Raw genomic sequence first — 20614 nt, 5'->3', positions numbered from 1 at the left:
TCCGCTCCACTTTTGGGTCCACCAGGAGTGCACTGGGGGGCCTTCCTGCACCTCCCCTGATTCAGTGATCAGCCACTGGGGGGACCCCAGGTGCCCCCCCAGACCCAGGAGGCACCAATTGCTGAGCCAGGGGAGTGCGCCATCCCTCCCCCACCCCACTGCACACTCCCTGGCGGACCCGGAAGTGGAGCGCAAGTGCTTTTGGTCCACTTCTGGGTCTGCTGCCGAGTGCACTGGGGAGCCCCCTGCACTTCTGTGGGGCTCTCCATCCACCCCAGTATCACAACATTCACGAACTGCCTGGTACCTAGAAAAAACATTTAAAGCTGCATCTATGGCCGAATCTCTGAATCTTTCCAAATCTCTCTGAATCAATTCAGAGGGTTCCAATTTGATTAAAGGATCCTCTGATTCAATTCGGATTCAGAGATTTAGCCACCGAATCGATCTGAATCTCCACCAGATTGAATCAGGGACCGAAGCTTCTCACAGCCCTACCAGATAGTTCAGTGACACTTGAAAAGTTAAGTTAATCCTAACATGTCCAAACCTAATGAAAGGTTTGGGTCCTGTTTGGGTCAGTTCCTCAGAAAACAGGAATGGAAGGGGCATCCTAAGACAGCAAATCCAGTCTCCTGCTACTTCAGGCAACCACTTCAATCTCATTCCTAGACTCACTGAGCTAAGCTGTAAAACTAGTTCAGTGTTATGCTCCCATTACTCTTCTTGGGAGGCTGTTCCAAGATTTCACTCTTCTTAATGGCCGGAAAACTTCTTATGATCTCTCTCACTGGAAAAACATGATTTGCAGTCCATTTTGCCAAAGGTGATGCTTTTTTTTGTCATAGTTGTGCTGTGCTGACCAGGGAGCCTGCACATACCATCTACCTAGGCCCGTTATTGCTCTGTCCCCTGTCCTGTGTAAAACACCAACAGCTCCTTGAGCCCAGAATGCTGCAAGGATGTGCACTGACGATGATACCCCAACCCTCCCGTGCACAACTGAGATCAGGCTTTTGAGGAAATCTACCGCTCAAAGCAAAATTGAATGAGAACTGGATTTCTGTGTGTGTTGTCAGACAAGAAGAGGCTGTATTGTAGATAGAAGGCTGAAAACGACCTTTACTGAACATCTAAGATTGGATAGTAAAAAAAAAAGTATGATGCCAACCACCTGACTCCATTTCCAGTTGGAGCATGTAATGATTTTCCCCACCCCCATTCCCTTCTGTACTTATTTGACCCCTGCAGTAGTAAACCACTCAGTCTACCCAGCTAATGAAGTAGCCTCTAGCTGCTTTGTGTAAGGAAAAGACAGAGAGGAAACACAATGAGATGTCAAAGGAGATTCTAAGCATTTTTACTAAATACTCAAGGGATTTTTTTTTTCTTCCTCCCCTCCTCCACTAGTTTTTTAGAATCATTTTTCAAGAGCACATATGCAAGTCATCTAAGGGGAATGGAACAGTGAGTACCAGGGGCTGGTACACTGTGTTCCCTTTGTGTACTGTACAGAAAATAGATAAAAGAAACAAAGGATGATGCAGAGAGCAAAGCAGCCATCAGGACTCTGAGAGAAGTTCGCTCTGACCTCTTCAGTGATGGTCAAACCCAAAATCTCCAGGTGCTAGAAACTGGTTCAGTCTCTCTTGTGACCCAGAGACATTTCCAGTAACAAAATAAAGTTAGAATTCCAGGTCATTTCTACTTAAAGATTGAATTTACTAGAAGACATAAAGAAATTTAAATGTTTTCTTTACTAATAAAAAGTCTCAATAGCATGTTAAGAAAAGCAGTATTTCATTTTATCATGTCTTTCACACTCACACACACACACACACACACACTTGAACTCCTGGTCTTATAGGAAAAGGGAAATGATTGTTAGCATAAACCTTTATGAATGGAAACACCCCCTTCCTTTGCTGTGGCCCCTCCAGCTCCTGCTACTGGTCAGAACCCTTTTGATTCAGAGTATATATAGCAGTGAGCACGGGACAGCTCCCCTACATCCCATCCAGATTGTTTGCCTCGGGTCCCTCTCCCTTCTGAGTAGAACAATTGTTCATAAATGCATCGACACATCCACATTGTTCACGCATGAAGGGGTCTCAGCATTTCTCTTCCCACCCCCTCTGCAACTCTCTTCTCACTCTCCCCATCATATGGCTTCACTAGTAGTTTGCATGATTTCCCTTGGCAACAGGGAATAAAACACTGCCAATCAATCAAGCCAGGTTAAAAATATGCTTGTAGATTATTTTTGATTGTATTAAAAAAAAAATAATCTGAGGAAGAGGACAAAGAGGGAGCAGGAGCAAAGCCATAATGGCCTTTACTATATAATTTGGTTTCATGTTCTGCACAAGAAAACATGTAAAATATGTAAACAGAGCTCTCCAAGATTGTAATGTAGCTACAAAGCCACAGATATACAGACAGGCAGGGTGCTATTCTTCAGCAGAACGGAATGCCATTCTCAAAACCACACACTCATTTCTTTAAGCCTGAAAGTAAACTTTCTCATGCCAGCAGTGGAGAATTTATTTTTTCTCTTAAATGAAGGATTGTCTGCACTACTTGTTCAGGGCAATGTAGGCATTTAGGCCCACATTGTTATAGGAGGCCACTAATTTGGGGTGTCTCTCAATGTTTGGGTGTCCAGCTCGAGACTCCTTAACGAGGCATGATTTTCAGAGGTTGGGTGCTCAGTCAGCACTATCTGAAAACCAAGGCACTTTAAAAAGAATCTCAAGTCAGGCATCCCAAATCAGTAGCTGCTGTTGAAAATGTAGCACTTAGGGTCATATCCTCAGCTGACACAAAATGTTTCCATTGGTTTCTGGTGTCACACCTTGCGTCCTAAATACTGAAGGGCCACTTGTGAAAATGTTGGCCTGATTTTCACTGTTTCCTGTCAAATCATCTCATTAACCTTGGTGCATCCTCAACATTTTTAAAGCAAAGTTAAATTCTCCCTTCAAGTAAATGGGTGCTACTCCCATTGAGATCAACACAAGCTGCGCCATGTCCATGACAGTACCAGTAGGTTCTTAAAAAGACATTTTTCAAATAGGACCTTAGGGCCGTGAGGTACACCTTTTACCCACACTCAGTTGTTTTCACAAGCAGATCCAGCATGAAAAAGGGTGTGTTGGAGGGAACCTGCATTTATGCAGAACATTTCAGTTTTGTTTCAGGGCTACTGCTCTTATGAGTAACTACTGCATGTAAGTGGTTTACAGCCTGCCTGTACTTCATAACACTTTGCACTTCAGGCAGAAGGTCTCAACATGCTTCATTATCACTTGTTAATTATCCTTGCATCACCCTTTTGAAGCAGGACAAAAATAATGTCTCTATTTTACCCAGATACGAAGGCACAGAGTGGAGTTGATGAGTTCACCATCACGCAGCAACTCAGAGCTAGGAATAGATTTCACTTCTATTCCCCAGTTCTGTGCTGTGATTGTGGCAGCAAAACACACATGCTCACGTGCAAGCAGGTGATTTCATAGGTGGAATTGGTAATCGCCTACTTTCTGTGCTCAGCTGTGTGTTTGTGCACACAGTGACTTGCTTGAACTCGTGCATCTCATGTGACCTCAGCTTGTGCATCTCTGTTTCTAAAATAGGATCTTAGCTTCCAATTTGAGTGAAATATGGGAAACTAAATTCCCTCATGCTTTAATGCAAACCTTGGAAGTCAATCAGATTTTCAAAAATATTTAGGCTCTTAAAGGTGCAGCTAGGTCTTTAGGGTTTACAAAAATACCTCAATTGGTTAGTCATCTATCTCCCATTGTACTTCAGTGGAAGGTCGGCATTTTCTTAGTTTTGATCTGATTTGAAAATCCCACTAGGCCACTGTCTGCATCATTAGGCTCCTAAGTGTCTGGAAATCTGGCCCTGAGAACCAAGTAGTTATTTTCCTGATAGACTGCAGACCCACACAATTCCTTCCATAGCTTACTGGAAGAAAGGCCCTGGAATATGGAGTTTTTCTTCTCTCCCCAGTAGTGATTTCTGATGGGAAAAGCTGAGGCTATGGCAGATGTGAGTTCCTTTGCAAAGTTCCTCCTACTCTGTCCTCTTTAATGATTACTCCTGGGAGAAATTGAGTTTGGAGTAGTTGTGAGCTTCTTCTCACAAGTTTTAATCCTGCTTTAATCCCTACGTAACTTCTGTTGGAAACAGCTGGGACTGAAGTTTGTGTGAACTCCCTTGTCCTGGTATAATCTATGAAGAAATTCTCTAAACTATCTTTGGGTTTAATTAATCAAAGTTTGAAGCTCATCAGATCAACCAGAACTGTTTTGCAATCACATAAATGTGTCAGGCTTCCCCAAACACCTGCAGCAAAACTGTACTTGGATGCAGATGTGAATGCTGAATGCCAAAGGAAGCAACTGGCTGCTGCTTTAGGAAGAGTCTTACTGGATGGTCCAACTCATTTAGGGGAGCTCACTCAGCTTTGTGGCATCAGTTGTGTTAGTCAGCAGTTTTGGAACGACAGCTGGAACAGCCCTGGGAAGTAAGTGTGATCTTTCTCATTTGTATACCACAAACTATATCATCAGATATACAGAAAGAAACAAGCCACAGAACGGTTTTAATTGTCATTGCCATGTGTGGATGTATGTCCAAGTACTTGTGTGTGAGACCAAAATAAGCTGACTGCTGGAATGCCTACCTGCTCCCCAAGAAACACACACACGTATCTTCACACACACCTCTAACAACTCCATCACTTACTTCCCCCTTGTTGTTTAATTCACCCCATGTATTGTCTCCCTGCATGCATCCAATTGGCCTGAGCAAATGCAGCCTTCTCTCACGATACCCTTATGATGTGAGGCCTGGTTAAGTCCTCATGTACTGAAGAAAGGCAACGGGGTGTTTCCCTCATTAGCTGTCAGACCATTGCAGAGAGTTATGCAGTTAAGAGAGGGGAAAGGAGACAAAGACAGGGGGAGAGAGATTTGTGCCTTCAGTGTTTCTAACGTGGAAGAGCTGTGTGTTGGGGGTTGTGTATAGTTAATACAGCATATTTAATTGGTAAAAAAACACTATACACTATTTAAAACATGATTAATGCTGAAAATAGTTTTCCGCACATGAGGAAGTTCTGTTCTTTTAACACACAGATGTTTTTAAGTGAAAAATCATTCTTTTGACCTTTCCTGAATGGGGCGGTGTGGTCAGAGCTGACATTAACCAATGCACAGCTGTTTGTTGCAGCCACAGGCAAAGCTTAGTTAGAAATCTTCTGAAAGCATGGAGGGCACTTTTGCTGTCTCAAATAACCCTCAGGCTACCATTTTGGCAGATGCTGCTTTGTGCAGTTTGGATGTTAAGAGAGTGACGTGGTGGTCACTGGTCAGGCACCTGATTAGAGTCTGCTGTCCTTGTAGCCAGTAGAAGTTAGGTCTGGTCCAGCATAGGAGAACTGGGTTCTTCTCTTCCAGTTTACTAGTTTAAAACTGTTATTTCTTTTCTTATTTGAAATTGTGTTCATTGTTTAAGGAGGCTCAAATATCTTTGCTGTCCAGGTGTCTTCTCAATTTTTATACTATTATGGTCGAGAGCTACCAAACTTACTAGAGCTCCTTCTGGATTTGTCATCATTATTCTGTCCAGGTTTTTGTAGCTGGCTGTATATTTTATACATGAGAGTTCATCATTACTGTCACATTTATGAGAGGGCAGGGAGAGGAAGCTCCTGGGTACATCGAAACTGGCCCGATTCTGTCCTGACTTGAACGAGTGCCACACCAGTGTAAGTGAGCTGAGTTATACCCATTAAGGTGGGATTTTTTGCATGTATTTCTACATGACTTTTATGCCAGATTTCTCTGCTTTTGACATACTGACTTCCTAGTGCAAATAGCTGTCAGATGGGTGTTGCTTAAGAGGTTCTTTGCTCTAACCATTTAAGAGTTTTTTAAACTGGATTGTTTCTCTTTGTAGCAGCATGAATACATGCCCTGGCCAGCTGTTAGATGGAGCTTCTGTTATAAGTGGTGCTAAGGGGCATGCAAGCACGATGGGTACGGTATTTTGTGGTTATGTTGGGGTTGTGAGTTCATGGCCTGCTCTGGGCTTGTGCTGATGGCTACCTCTATTTGAAGCAGTTGCACCTGGTCGTTTGGGTGGGGGGAGTGAAAGGTGGCCTGATGTGATGCTAGATGCATCACTTATGGTGCTGGCTACAGAAATCAATAGACTTTAACCATGCTGCACCAGTGAGCTACTACTCTCAGGTAGACTTTGAGTGCTTCAGGTTAAGAGATCCTTACTCTGGGAATCCAGCTGTGCCAGTGGCAATGTGATGGCTTCTAGCAGATGGGAGATAAAATCTGCTAAACCACTTCTCAGTTGGCAGTGCATGAATGGTGCTATGAAAGAGGGTTGCAAGATCTCTTGCTGCATAGAACTGGTTGAGAGTTTCTTTTAGCTCTAACAGGAGTGGCCCATGCTCAGGGAGTAAAGGTATAAGGGTCCTGTTCTCAAGTTGCATCCTCCATGGGCTCCATGCCTTTAGCTGGCAATTGTAACTTGTGGGGATATTTGGAAATTTGAAATTAAACCGTCTCCTACTGGAAAACAGACACTATTTACCCCCTAGTCACAAGACCTTGCTTCATTAGAGCAATTTCTAACACATCTAGGAGAGGTGGCACAGTTCTCTGAATGCAGCATCTTTATTCCAAAGGACCCTGCTACATAAACAGTAACCTGATGTACATAAACAGAAATACAGTGCAACATACTCAGTTATGCTGGACACCCATATACTTCAAGCGAACTCCCATTCTTTGTTGTTCTCCACTTTCCAATACCAGTTGCTACCACTCACACTTATTTGTACTGGTGTCGGTGATTCCACAAAGACCTGTGCAATACCGAATCTTTATTCACAGAAAGAGTTGTGTCATCTGACTATTAAAGCAGGTTATCGCAGGTATGATTTTTTTTTTTTTTGCATTGGTTACTGATTAATGCTCTGTACTAAGCAAAATCACAGGGTTTGGGCCTTTGTTACAAACTCAGAAAACTCAACCCAGGTTTGTCCAAAGGTTCAATTAGGATCACAGGCCTCTTGAGCACATCTGGGGAAAGAGTTAAGCCATTGTGGGCCTGGTTCTGAGCCAATCCAAGGTGATTTATGGTTTTGCATGGATACTATGGGAAGTTCATGATTTCATGTGATTTTGATTTGAAAGTCATTGGTTTTATATTAATTTTGCTTTGAGTTGTGGGGTCTCAGAAAATCAAAGCAAAATCCAAACAGCAAAAATCCACATGATTTAAAAATCCAAATACAACATTCCTGAAAAGTCTTTGGGGTGAAATAACCAAGTTTCTCAATAATGTTATATTAACAACACCTTGAGTCCTGTAGTAATATTGAACACACATGTAGTCTGGGCCTTCAGCAGATGTAGAGAGCTTTAAATTCTAGAAAGCTAAACCAGTTTGTAGATGAGGATATGGCTGTCTTCTCCTATCACTGCCAATTAGATTCCTCTTTTCATAATCCCTTTTCATAAGCAATATGCTTGATAAGGTAATTTCCCCGTGGAAATACATGCCATTGTTTTTGCTGTTGTTAAAATAAAAGGAATATATCCTCATCTCGGTTACGCTGGTATAAATCAAGGAGGATTCCACTGAAGCCAACAGAGTTACATCACCGTAAAAGCAATGTGAGATCAGTCATGTTGTTTCGACATGGATAAAGGTCACATTTCAATGAACACAATTTTAAAGATGGTCCGTGGAAAATTGGGGTCCTTTTCTAGGAAAATTGCTGTTGTATCTGTCAAAGTGATAATTAGTCAAGTGAGTGCTGACCATAAGTATTGACAGCCCCTGACCAGTAGCATGGCAGCTTTCAAGTTTCAGATACCATCAGCTATACTAGATTCAAACAGAAACTATCAGTACTGAGAACTAGCTCCACAACTGAGGATATCCTTATGCAGGAGACATAGGTTTTGTTCCCAGTCCCCAAGCCAAAAGTGAGCTACCCCAGTGATACTGACAGATGAAATTTCCTCTCGCTTTTGAGCCAGCTGAATCTGGGAGTAAAATATGGATTCAGTGTGTTAACCCAGGGGATAAAACAACCTCCAGTTGAAAAAGTAGGGCTGTTGATGAGCTGCATACAGTTCTTTGGCTTGAAGGACAGCAGCCGTGCCATAGTTTTTCTTACTTTATCCCAAGCGTTTGTCCGTTCCAACAAATATACAAGAAAAGCAGGCAAGAGAAGCCTAATTTAGGAATGAACAGAACAATCTGTGGGGTGGGGGTGAGGAAGCATATTGAATATTTACCTGAAGGCTTACAGGCAGACAAGACATGGGCCTTTACTGAATTTCTAAACTACTAAAATCACCTCTGTTTTGCTACTTCTTGGTTCTGCACAGGACAAGAATGACACGTTTCAAAATACTAGGGGGAAAGCTGTTCATAGTGTTTATGGCCGGGACCTGGAGCAGAATTGCTGGCTGTCTCAGGAGTAAGTCTGTTCTGTGAGATTTCTGTCCCAGGTCTGCAGGCTCCTGATGTTTGGGTAGTTCAGATAAGCTACCAGATTTGTGGGGGGGTAGGAAAGGATCCTTTTGCTGACTCTCTCACCATTGGTATACACAGTGTTTCACTTTTCTGTAACTGCGGTCCCCACTTCATACCCTAAATGAGGAGAAAACTGTAGCAGCAGAAAGCTTTGAGAACTCACTAGGCTACTGTGCAGCAGCAGGTGAATCTTGTGATGTCCTTATGGGAGTGAACTTAGCATTAATCGTAGGCTGTAAGCGAACAAGCTTCTTTCTGAAAATCGCCTGCTACATCGAAGCTTAGCGTCCTTGAGTAAATCTTGGGTCTGCAGAAGCAATTAAGTATTTGAGACTATGTCCTCTTACATGACAAACCCCAACTCTGACATCAAAGAGTTAAACTTCTGGTCTGCGAGGGAGACAGTGAGATGTCTCTTAAGTCCACAGTTGGGATTCTCTGGCATTACAGTTCAAAGCTGGCCTGTGGACAAATTTGCTAGGATGAATATAAAGAATATTCTGCAGTGAAGCCAGCTAGAAACCTCAGAAATTGAACTGGTTTTTACTATTGTGGCAATTTTTAGTTCGCTCCGTAGAGAGCTGAACACACTCAGTTTGTGCCCCCGCGGGCCTCTATGTTGAATGGTGAGGTTTCCCTGTCTTCCCACAATCGCTGTTCAGGACTTCATGTCCCAGCACAAATACACCTGTCACTGTGAGTTGTGACAGTAGCCCCTGTTCAGACTCGTTTTGTGCTTTCTGTTTCGCAAGCAGGATTGTGTACAGCATCTTTCATCTCAAAACAATCCCAAAAACAGTTTTATTACTGTAGCAGTACATAGAAGAATCACTTGAATAGAGTCTCCCACTAAAGACAGAAGGCAGCTTGCTGTACAAAACACTCTCCCCACTTTAACCTGTCTCCTCCCAAAGTCAACTCCCCTCCACCACTATGTTGAGACACTGGTGTTGTGATTACCGCTTAGCAAACCGCCAGCATTGAGGCCTTACTTGGACAAAGCCCCATCATGTGGAACTTGTGAGAACAAATAAGTTTAGATTGTGGTCTTGTCTAAATACCAGAGATTTGCTTCACTGACAGGCATCTGTCACTACCAAGGTGGGTAGCTGCACTAATACAAACCCTGATGTAGATGGGCACAGGCAGGATAAGCTACCTTTTTTGTTTTGGGCCAGTTTTAAGTAGGGTACAAGTGGCAGTTTTGCTTGTTTGTTTTTGGGAGTTGCATTGTTATAGCTACACAAGGGATTAAATCCCCCAGGCATACAGAGTATGTACTGGCCTGGCTATCCCCCCTGAAGAAGACCAGCTGGGTGAGATGATTCATACATTCATAGGCTGTACGGCCGGAAGGGACCTTGGAAGATCACCGGGTCCAGCCCCCTGCATCAAGCAGGAAAGACAACTGGGGGTCAGGTGACCCCAGCAAGGTGACTGTCTAGTGTCCTCTTGAAGATTTCCAGGGTAGGAGATTGTCACACTTTCTTGCAGAGGCAGATCTACATATTTACATATATTTGGGTTCTTACTTGTCCTTTATCATCGGTGTTTCTGGATGCCCCACTCATTAGTGGATTATATCCTTACAACATCGCTACAAGGTAGGAAAATATTATTTTCACCTTGCACATGGGGAAAATGAGGCACAGATCCTGTTCCATCCATTATGAGCTCTAAATGGCATCTAAGTGTGATCCTGTTCCACTTGGCTTATGTCCCTGGAAAAACATTAATAGAAAGGGTTGGAAGCCCTTCCTCTTCCTACCTGCTTTTAGTGGTTTCTTAAGGCTAAGACCCACCACAGAAGTAGACTTAATAACATTTATTTCTGGGACTGGAGTAGGTTCACATTTAAATGCCTACATGCTACTTGGGCACCCAAGAGATAGAACAAGATACGGTCCTCAGCGATTCACTCAAGGATTCAGGAGGTCTGTGACTGAGCCAGCTCTGTTGAGTCTTCTTGTAGTGCCTTACACCTGGAGCATCCTTCCCCCCTGTACTTTTTTTCTACAGCGGTTGGAAGTGGTAACGTGTGTTGAAATGCAGAACATTGTTTGAATTGCTCTCTTTTCAAAGGCCTACTTGCCTTAGAGACATGGAGATGAAAAGAGAACCCTTGGTGCATCCTTTTTTTTTTCCTTTTGGCATGACAGATTCCCAAGTCCCTTTGGGCAAGAGGAAGAAAACTGAAGAGGAGGCTTGAGGAACATGTTGGGCTTGTGATTGACAAAGGGTTGTATAAATCAGTCAAAGGGAAACCTCAAGGCATTCCCTTGTGTGGGAGAATACCACAACACTCTCTGCCCTTGTTCGCTCTGTCTCTCCACTTCTGTGTACAAAGTGTGTGGGTGGAAGACCAACTGGATTAAAACCCTCTGAAAGGAGCAGACTTTGTTAACTCCTTTAACTGAAAGCAGCTTTCTAGAGAGGAGTTTGACATGGGATTTCAGTAACCATGAATCCTCCCCAGATACTGGAGGAGCAGAGAGTAAGCTTGTAGCCCAAATACAATCTGGGTATCTTGACCTGGATACCTATCAGCGAGTAAAAATGCCCTTGCTCAGTAGCTCAGGCATTATAAGCGCAAAATACTTTGCATTTGGTAACTTCCTTTGACATGAAATACATCCATCTATCCCTCCGTTCCTATCTGTCAGGTGCATTGTCTTCTACTTTGCATAGTTGTTGCAAACATCAGTGGACAATAGTGGGAAACGGGTCATTTCTCATTAATATGGATTTCTTTAGAATTTGCCCCACTGTAATAGAAATAGCTGTGTTACTTTTTCCATTTGCAAAGTTAGGGGATGCAGCCATGCTCCATCTTCTCATCCCTCTGTCCCATTTTCTTTCTTTCTGTATGTCCCTCCTTGTGTACTTTGCTACCCTGTGTTGCTCAGTTGTAGCTTAAAAATAATGGCTTTCCAATAATAATGGCCTCAGTATTGTTGTCTATTCTTTATTCTTCCAATGATCCTTGTGTGTGAAAAATGCTTCTAGCAAGTAATTAATAAACTTTTTTCAGGTGTATTCTGGCAATCATTATGGGTTGGACATGCAAAGGGTGTGCATTTACCAGGCAAACTTAGAAGGGCTTTTGAGATGGTAAAGTCTGTCAGCAAGTGGGATGGTTGATCTAATATGGCTGTTATTGCCAAAGCCTTAGAAATGTGTCCACACTAGAGAAATGTGCTTAAAACTGATAACTCCAGTGCTGAAACCTGTCCTTCTGGTGCAGACAACACTTCTCGAGTCTTAGTTAGACTTGCTTAGACCCCTCACAATCATAGCTGGCTTCCAAATTAGACACTCCTGGAAGTGTTTTGAATTGTTTGAAGGAGTGGAGATAAGTCAGCCTCAGACCCATCTCAGGCTGTGAACTTATCTGAACCTTGTTCACACTAGCCTGATCTCCGGAGTTTTCAAAATTGAACTAGAAATACCCGAGGAGTGGGCTTTCTTGTGACGTATTCAGGTTCCTCCTCATAGTCTCAGAGAGAAACAGGAAGCGTAAAGGTTCCCAACGTTTGCAAATGAGGTATTTAAAAAGTTATCAGAGCTTTTCTGTACCTCAACAGCAGTTTGTTTTGGGTTTGGATCAAATTTTTGGTGAAAGCTCAGGCCAGGTCTTAATAGTGGTTGTTACCTATCTCACCCAAGTGGCAGTTAAAATGAGCCAAACCCCAGTCCTCTTGTTTCTTTCAGCCAGGTCTTTGGGTTGGTAGTGTTAGTGGAGAGACAAGAATGAGAACAAAACTATATTAAAACTAATGATGCCTTTGTTCATGTCAAAAAGGTCTGTGCCCATATAAATTGCAGATGTGGGTAAGATATATTCCCTAGCTGAGTAGGTATTAAAATAAAAACCATGCCACACACACTCCCAACAAGAGCGAGGGGCTGCTGAAAATGCAAGAAAGGAGAATTCCGAAATGATACATGTTGAATTGCTGGACTGGATTTCAAATGCCAAAGATAGTTTATGTAAAGTCTTGCACTGTTGTAAAATGTAACACTATCCACTGGCTAGCCTCAATGAAGCTTGGTCCCAGTTGTTTTAAAAAAATAAATAAACTAAAAATCTTCCAGCCCATTAAAGCTGATTTATGTTTTGCCCATAGATTCCTCTGCGCTGGGCCTTTCGGGATTCAAATTATAGAAGTCATTACCTCACTTTTGGCCAATCCGATTGCTCCATTCCTGAGCATTTCAAGCCCTTTTAGCATTGCCTTGATTTAGCCTGCAGAGACACGGCACGGAGCTCTGTGCATCACTACTGAACAGCCATTGTATTTTTCACTATCAAAATAGCTCTGCTAATCCTCTTGTTTCATTTTTGTCAGGAACAATGCACTCCTCGCTGGGAATGGGTTATTTACAGCGGGTTCTGCAGTTTAGGCCCTAGTTCAAGTCTTGCAATCAGATCTGCAGTTGCACCCAAGGGAATGCAGCTCCACCCAGTCAAGGGGTTTGCCGAGGCAAGGCCTTAGCATCCTTTTTGGTGCCGTTTTGGAAGAAGAAAAGTAGTGAAGCAGTTAACACAGTCGGGGCGGGGGGGAGGGGGCAGGTTTGGCCTCTTGGACTGTGTTCTTGTCTCTGCAACCAATTTATTGTGTGACCACCACAAAGAAAAAGTCTTCTTCTCTCCGTGCCTCAGTTTCACAAGATAAGAATGCCATTTACTCAGTTTGCCAAGGACTTGGGAGGCTTAATTAATACCCCTGAAAATGCACTGAGAGCCTCAAATGGAAGGCATCCTACCAATTCAGTTGTGGTTTTAATATTCAAAGTGCTGCAGTCTGGCCATGCTTGCACTCCAGGGACAGCGCTTTGGGGCATCACAGACATGTGCTTTCATTTTAAAAACAGCCTTGCTGAGTTGCAGTGCTGCAAGGGGAAATCCATGTCATTATTTGGACCATCACAGCTACAACAACACTCCAACCTTATGTCTTCTGGCACCTTTTCCGTATCTTCCATGCTTGTGCTACAGTTCTCCCATCATTTAAGATTCATCATGCTTCCTCTTTACAAGAGAGCTTTGTGCATATGTCAGTGGGACTGCAAGCTCTTCTTCAACCTGGCTGTGCTGGGATGGCTGGTGGATGTAATAAGGTGATTGTAATTAAGAAGATTGATTAACAAGACTGAGTTGGAAAGTGGACAAAGTGCATTCCTGGCTGCACTTCTCTGCAGTTTCACAGGGCAGTCTGTAGCCACCCCAGAGAGAAGGCCAGCTAGATACAGTTAGAAACAGGCAGGTTTTAAATAGAAGGACACAGTGAGTGGTTGCCAAGGAGTGCTTTTTGCAATTCATCTTTCTGTTTGTCTGTCTGCCTGTCATTTTAGTGTGGGATTTTCAAAAGTGCCCAGTGCTCTGACTTCAAAGGAAGGAGATAGCAGTTGACTTCAATGAAAGCAAAACTAAGCTGAGCACTTTGAAAACCTCACCCTTAGCCCTGCTGTGAGTGTTTTGTTACCACTGTTTCAGGGATGTATTTGGTAGCTGTGTTGGGCTGAGACAAAAAGAAATGCAAAACTCTAAAACTTTTGGTTCAGAGATGATACCTTTTATTAGACCAACTAAGAAATTGCAAAAGATAAATCTTTTTTTTTGGGGGGGGGAGGGATTTCTTAGTTGGTCTAATAAAAGGTATCATCTCTGAACCAAGAGTTTAAAAGTTTTGCATTTCTTGTTACCACTGTGAGTCTTTTGTTCCCATTTATGGATTATTTTGGAAAAGACCAGTGAGGGGGAAAACCTAAAGATAATGATTTATGAATAAATGTGTGTACTGGAAGTATCATTTCCAATTGTTTTCACTGTTATTCCAGCATATCTTGCGCCCATCTACCTCTTGGAAAAAAAAAATACCTATTTTATATGTGAACCTCAATCCATTTTAACATATTTTACCTTTTCTTTCTTTTGGTCCAGCTGTGCCGAACAAAAGTGATTGACCTGAGTGACGGTGTGTCTCAGTACGCCTGGTATCCATGCACAGCCAACTTTCAGTATTCACATATAGCTCAGACCATTTTCTGGCTCAAGGTAAGAGGCGCACAGTGACCAGTACAATGCTGAGGTCTTCTCCTCCTCTAACTAGTTCAGAGATTCTCCAGCAGGGAAACAGACTTTGCAGGACAGACATATTATTTTCTTTAAATTACCATGTGTATGAATAATACAAAGGTCACACATGTAACCCATGGCTGAAGGTATATTGCTAGTTCCCACTCTGGTCTTGAGCTAAAGAGGATGTGAGCTGTTACAGAGCCCTGCTATAGAGCCATACCTCTGAGGGCATTTGTACATGCCATGGGGGTTTACTTCAGTTTAATCCTCCTTAAATTGAAGCAGTGGGTCTTTAAAAACATCACTTCAATTTAGGGTGAAGTAAACCGCCATGGCATGTACACAAAGGTTGGGCCTGACCCTTACCTGCCTCTCTGGCAGCAGGGAGGGGAGGGCAAGCTGCCAACAGGCCACGCAGTCCCTAAGCTGCAGGGAGAGGAGCATTGGTGCTTCCCTCTATGGCAGCGGCAGCACCCACCTGCAAGCACCTGCCGTGTGTGGTCCCAGAGGGCACCGCAGCTGTGGAGGAAAGCACCAGGCCCCCTCACAGCTCAGGCAGGCTCTGGCAGGTGGGAGAAAAAGATCAGGCTTGCCACTTATTTTTTTTTTCCTTCAGTGGAGCCTGCCTGCACAGCCCCTGAGTTGCACAGGGCCCAGTGCTTCCCTCCATGGCAAACAGTACCGTCTTGGAGATGTTTTATGTTGCTGCGTCCCAGAGTCATTGAACGTGCATTACACCACTGACACAAGCAAACAGTCCGCCATCAAAGCGCATTACTCCGCCAACATGTGCAAACGGCTGCAGTATTAAAGCAGTGCAAAAGGGCATTAAGTCACTTTAAAGCCAATTTTAAAAGCATAAAGAAGTGGCCTAATTCAAGCAGTAGCTTAGCAGCTGCTGTGTTTAAATCTGGAGGTCCTCAGTTTAGTGCCTTACATTTTCCCCAAGAGACAGACATGGCTGAGCAAAAGGAGAGAATGGAAGAGAAGATTTTCTGTGGCCCGCGATAAAAATTTTGATTATACATAGATTGTTTTCGCTATTGCATTTAAAAAGGTATAAAGCAGCTCAGTTCTGCACCTTATCCTCTTTGCTTGCTCTCTCTTTCACAGACCTTTTTTTCACAACCTATGGTAGCTGCTGCAGTCATTGTGCACTTGGTCACTGATGGAACATACTATCTGGATCAGAAGCAGGAAACCATCAATGTGCAACTGTTTGACACCAAGGACCAAAGCCATGATCTCGGTGAGATGTTTTCCACTGAGCATTGCCTTTCTTCTTTCATAGGCTTCCTCTGTTTCCTCCATCCACTCCTATCCCCATTCACAGGGTACTCCTACTCGGCTTCTCCAGCATCAGATGGGGGTCACTGGACCAGAAAGCCAGCAGTGAAAGTTTTTGTTAAATCTCTAAAAGCCGGGGCTTATTGAGTGTGTTCTGGTGTCATTTTACCCAGAGGCTGCTCAGCAATTAGTCCCTGTGAGGTATATCCTCAGACAGGTTTAACTCCCCTTGGGGCACCAAAATAAGGACCATGTTTGCAAAAGTATTCTGCCCCCAGCAACTCCTTTAGTCACATTTACAGGCAGGTTTCCAAAATAATTTAGCATGCTGCATCCTGAGTTCTGAACATCTGTTGTAATGCCTCTTTTGGAGTGGCTCTTGCTATATAGGTAGATAACATGGTATCTATATAGATATCTACATATAGATATTGATATATGAACAAGTCCCCCTGCCGTTATATAATTTCTTTTCCCAAGGTGCTGTGGTGACTGGAGTGTAAGGGATTGCTTTTTCCAGGCTCCCTTCTAAATTTCCCTTCTTCTTATATATTCTTATTAGACCCAGTCAGAAGTTTTCAACAAAATAACGTGTCATCATCAAAATGCCAGAATATCTTCGGTTCAGTGTACTTTCACTGAGTACACAATAGCATTTCCTTTGAACCCAGCCTGGGTCCCTGATGGGTATGCCCGAGGGATGCTGGTTTTAATCTGATTTCAAACAAACAAAACTATTCCGACAAACCAGGATCATGTTTCTTTTTTTCTTTTTTCTTTTTTTTTGAGGGGGGCTGCATAGTTCATATCACCACTGTGTTTGTGAAGAGGAAGAGAATGGGACCAGAGCAAGTCAAGGGGTGCTGGACAGTTATCTCACTCATAACTTACACTTTGTAACATTGATTGGGCATGAAGCAAAAGGAAGCCTATATAAGGGTTCATTTGGAGAGGAGCATGGAAGAATTTATATATGGGACTTCCCTTTACATTTGAATGCAACTCAGATAGATAAGCCCATTGTCTTAGCTGCATGGGTTTCCTTGAGTACTCTGGGTCAGTAGCATCCTCCCCCTTTCCCAGGGGAATGACTTGTAGTAGGATTGTAGCTGCTACCCTCTGAAAAATAAATGAAAGTTGAGCTGGCCCTGCTAAGTAACATCTAATACACAACTTGTTTGGAGAGAGACACACACTGAGAGAGAAGAGAAGCAGGAAAGGGAATCAAGGGCAAAGTTTTGAAATCCTTCAAAATATTGCAACATGTGTTTGGCACAGCCCAAACTGACGCCTGCAAATCTTCATACTTAAGACACTGCTTTCATGATGGAAAAGCCCCTCTGACCTCTCCAGGGGCCAGCAGACTACAGTGATTTCTTAGCTTAATGGAAGGGAGATACAGGCAGGGCCCAGCTCAGTAGTTGTTCCTCAGTCGGGATCCTTGTTGACTTCACTGGCTGCTTTGGCTGAGTACTGTCGGCTGCGTCAGTCCCATTCTGTGCCCTTGCACTCTTTGTACTATAAGACCTGGCAGAGAGCCGTAAGTAGAGGTCAGGATCAGAATAGGAGTCAGTCCACACTCGAATCCTGGTAACATAACCAGCACAGAGCTCTGGATTACGGGTACCCAAAACCCTGTAGTTTAAAGCTAGTTTGGGTATCCCTATGCTGCCTGACAGTTGCAGAAGTGACATTTGCATTGTGCTATTTTACTCTTCTCAGAAGATGAAGGGAAACTTCCATTGAGTCCTGTACAGCAGAGCTGTGATGAGGAAAAAAGTCTCAGCCACAGGCTGTAGCCAAAGAGCATCTGAAAAGCATCTCCCAAGATTCAGACGCTGCAAACTTTGGAAGAGGTGCTAAAAGTTGTGCAGTCAGTTCAAGCAGGCAGCTAGCTCTAACCACTGCTGATTTGTCCTGTATGTACCATTCCTGTCTCTGTTGGCTCCCTTTAGGTGAGAAAGAATAGTACACTGGCCATGACCCATTCAATCCTAGTCCCCTTCATGGGGAGCAAAAGTACCAGTTAAAGCAAGCCACAATCATCTGTTTTGTGATGGACATCTAAGCGCAGGAGATTGAAGTGAACAAACAGCCTCAGACAAAGTCAGGACTTTCTGGCTTTCCATCAGAGAAGACAGAAACGTCCAAAGTATTTGGAATCCAAGGAGTTTTAAGAATGAACCGCACCTGTTCCTAAGCGGGAAACCTGCACCTTTCCACAGGGAGCTCATCTCAAAAGACCTGTGGGAGGCAAGCAGACAGTGAGGTTATTTCAGGGTCAGATAGAAAGCAAAAGGAGAAAAGAGCCCTTTTTATTACAGGAAGAAGTGGGAAATAAAAAAAAAAAAAAGAGGGAGGGAGAAGTTTAAAGAGAATAATCAGAAGTCTGTCTTAATTCACAGGAAATCCCTTTCCAAGCGGGGAAAAAAGTCCTCTCTTTTTTTCTCTCTCTCTCTTGAATTAAGAAAGCTGGACTAAAAAAGAAAAATCCCAGAGTCAGTTAAACACACAAATAGAACGCATTTTCAAATTCATAAATGTATCAGCGTGGCCAAAAGCTCTGGACCAAATTCATTGCTGGTGAAACTCCAGCAAGGTGAATGAAGTGGGAGCCAAATAGATCCTTACAGCAATTCCACAGGGGGTTGGGAAAGAAAGCTCAATATCCCTCCTTGGTACAACCAACTGGAGTCAGTGGATTTACAGCCAGGTATAGTCCTGTAGTAACTCGAAAGAAATCAGTAGGGTTACTCCTGGAGTGATTTTGGCCCACTGAAGTCTTTTTGTGTCAGTGGCCTATGCTGTGCAGTGCTGAGCATCTGCTGAGTGCTGTTGAGTGTCCTCCTCTCCTACTAGAGTTAACGAGGTGAGAAGGCTGCGCAGTATCTCACAGCAGTTGTTTGGCACGTCCACCTTGGCAGACCCCACAATCTTTGATTTATATTCTTGTCAGAGAGGGTCACCTTTAAATCTTCACCGTACCCACCACGTGCCAGTATCCCTCTCCAGACTCCACTCGTCCTTGTCCTATTAAGGAAAAGCCAAAAGCTATTTTATTTAAAACAAACAACAAACAAAAGCTAGGGCATGCACAGAAGGGGTCCAAAATATCCTGCATCCAGTGGGTAATGACACACACAGCTGCAAACAAACTGCTGGTAAACTGCCCATTATGCACAAAGCTCCCCATTCTGCTGGCACAATTAGATGTGTAACATAAAGGGTCTAACTGTCTTCCTACTTGCACTGTTTTTACAAGAGCGTAACTCCGTTTCCGTCATTGTGGCTGCTTCTGATTTAATAGGGTGCAATAGAAATGTAACAGGATTCTAAAGACATTGTTCTCCAGCCCGGCCTACAGAATTAACCCGAGAGACTGACACGGCCTTTGTGTGGAGCGTTCCATAGGATTCAAGGAAAAAACCCGTGGGATGATTCCAAAAACAAACCCGATAGGCACGTTTGTCATAACTGTTCTCTAGGGGTCTTCCATGAGGATGACATGCTTCTCAAATGCCAGTGGCATAGGAGTGTCATTGTGAAAAGACCCCTGTCCTCTGATCTTGCCTTTCTTCTGACAGGTGTCCACGTTCTGAGCTGCAGGAACAATCCCCTGATTATCCCCGTGATCCATGACCTCAGTCACCCTTTCTACCACACCCAGGCTGTCCTGATTAGCTTCAACTCCCAGTTTGTGGCCATCTCCGGGGTGGCCCTGCGCTCCTTTCACAACTTCGACCCCATCACCATCAGCAGCTGTCAGAGAGGACAGACCTACAGCCCAGCTGAGCAGAGGTGAGCCTGTCAGCCTGCTTCCTTCTTCCCCTAGCCACCCACTGACTTTGTGCTCCACTGGATCTGATCAAGAGGTTAAAAAGAGACAGGAGGGGCCAGGGGCCTGAACTCTGCTGACCCCTTTGTGTTGCTGGTAAAAACAGCAGTGTTCTCATTGACCAGGATGGATGGCGTATTTAACCCACAGGGGATACTGTTAGTAAATTATTTCCTCCTCCTTTCTCTTCTGTTATGAGCTGGAATGGTGTCCAGTTAACACGGCATACTTTCTCCAATAAGGTGCCACTTTAGCCAATCACATCGTAGCCCTTCAGCTAAATTGCTGTGCATGAAGCAATCTTCATGCTGTTAAACAGCTACCGCATTCGGCCACAGACATGGCTGCCCTTCTGTGATGAATAAAGCGATTCCCATGCTTATATTTAGCCTACTTCTGCAAGAGAAGAGGCATAACACCTGGGGATAAATCCCTAGTGCATACTGCTCTCTGTGTTTTTTCAGTTAAGGGCCCTCCGCACTTCTAGGATCAGGCCCACTCTCTGAAAAGCTCTTTGGGACCTTCCAGGATGAAAAGCACTATAAGTTTATGGCTACTACTTTATTGTTGTTGATATTAGAGCCAGATCAATAGATCACCACCCGCCCCTCCCCATCTCCGCTTTGCATCCCACAGCGGTGGTGACATTTCACAGCCTCTCTCTCCACAATCTCCTGGATCCTTTCAGCAAGGCAGCAAAAGCAAGCAGGGAAAATTTAGCAAAACCTTTAAAAGATACATTTTCTTCAGCCTGCCCAAAGCTGCAAGTAACATTCAAACAGGAAAACCAGTAACAGTAAAACAAGCTAGTTTGAATTGCCCAGCAAGCC

The 20614-nt window shown here is 43.7% G+C and overlaps 1 protein-coding gene across 3 annotated transcripts in view; it reads left to right on the top strand.

Annotated features, from left to right (window-relative positions):
• PAPPA (pappalysin 1) overlaps positions 1-20614 on the top strand; it is a 238127-nt gene that overhangs the window by 147299 nt on the left and 70214 nt on the right. For all 3 annotated transcript variants that reach the window (XR_016438474.1, XM_090021909.1, XM_090021910.1), the window contains exons 11-13: positions 14525-14638; positions 15776-15911; positions 19534-19747. Coding sequence is in view for 2 of the 3 variants with exons in the window: in XM_090021909.1 (XP_089878035.1) it covers positions 14525-14638; positions 15776-15911; positions 19534-19747 (464 nt within the window). In the remaining variant the exon portion in view is untranslated. The remainder of the gene's footprint in view (positions 1-14524; positions 14639-15775; positions 15912-19533; positions 19748-20614) is intronic.

Source organism: Crocodylus siamensis, chromosome 11, assembly GCF_052110815.1.
Source record: "Crocodylus siamensis isolate JL-2025a chromosome 11, ASM5211081v1, whole genome shotgun sequence".
NCBI classification, from domain to species: Eukaryota; Metazoa; Chordata; order Crocodylia; family Crocodylidae; genus Crocodylus; species Crocodylus siamensis.
The sequence above is the reverse complement of the archived record's forward strand: the minus strand, read 5'-3'. Positions and strand labels throughout refer to the sequence as shown.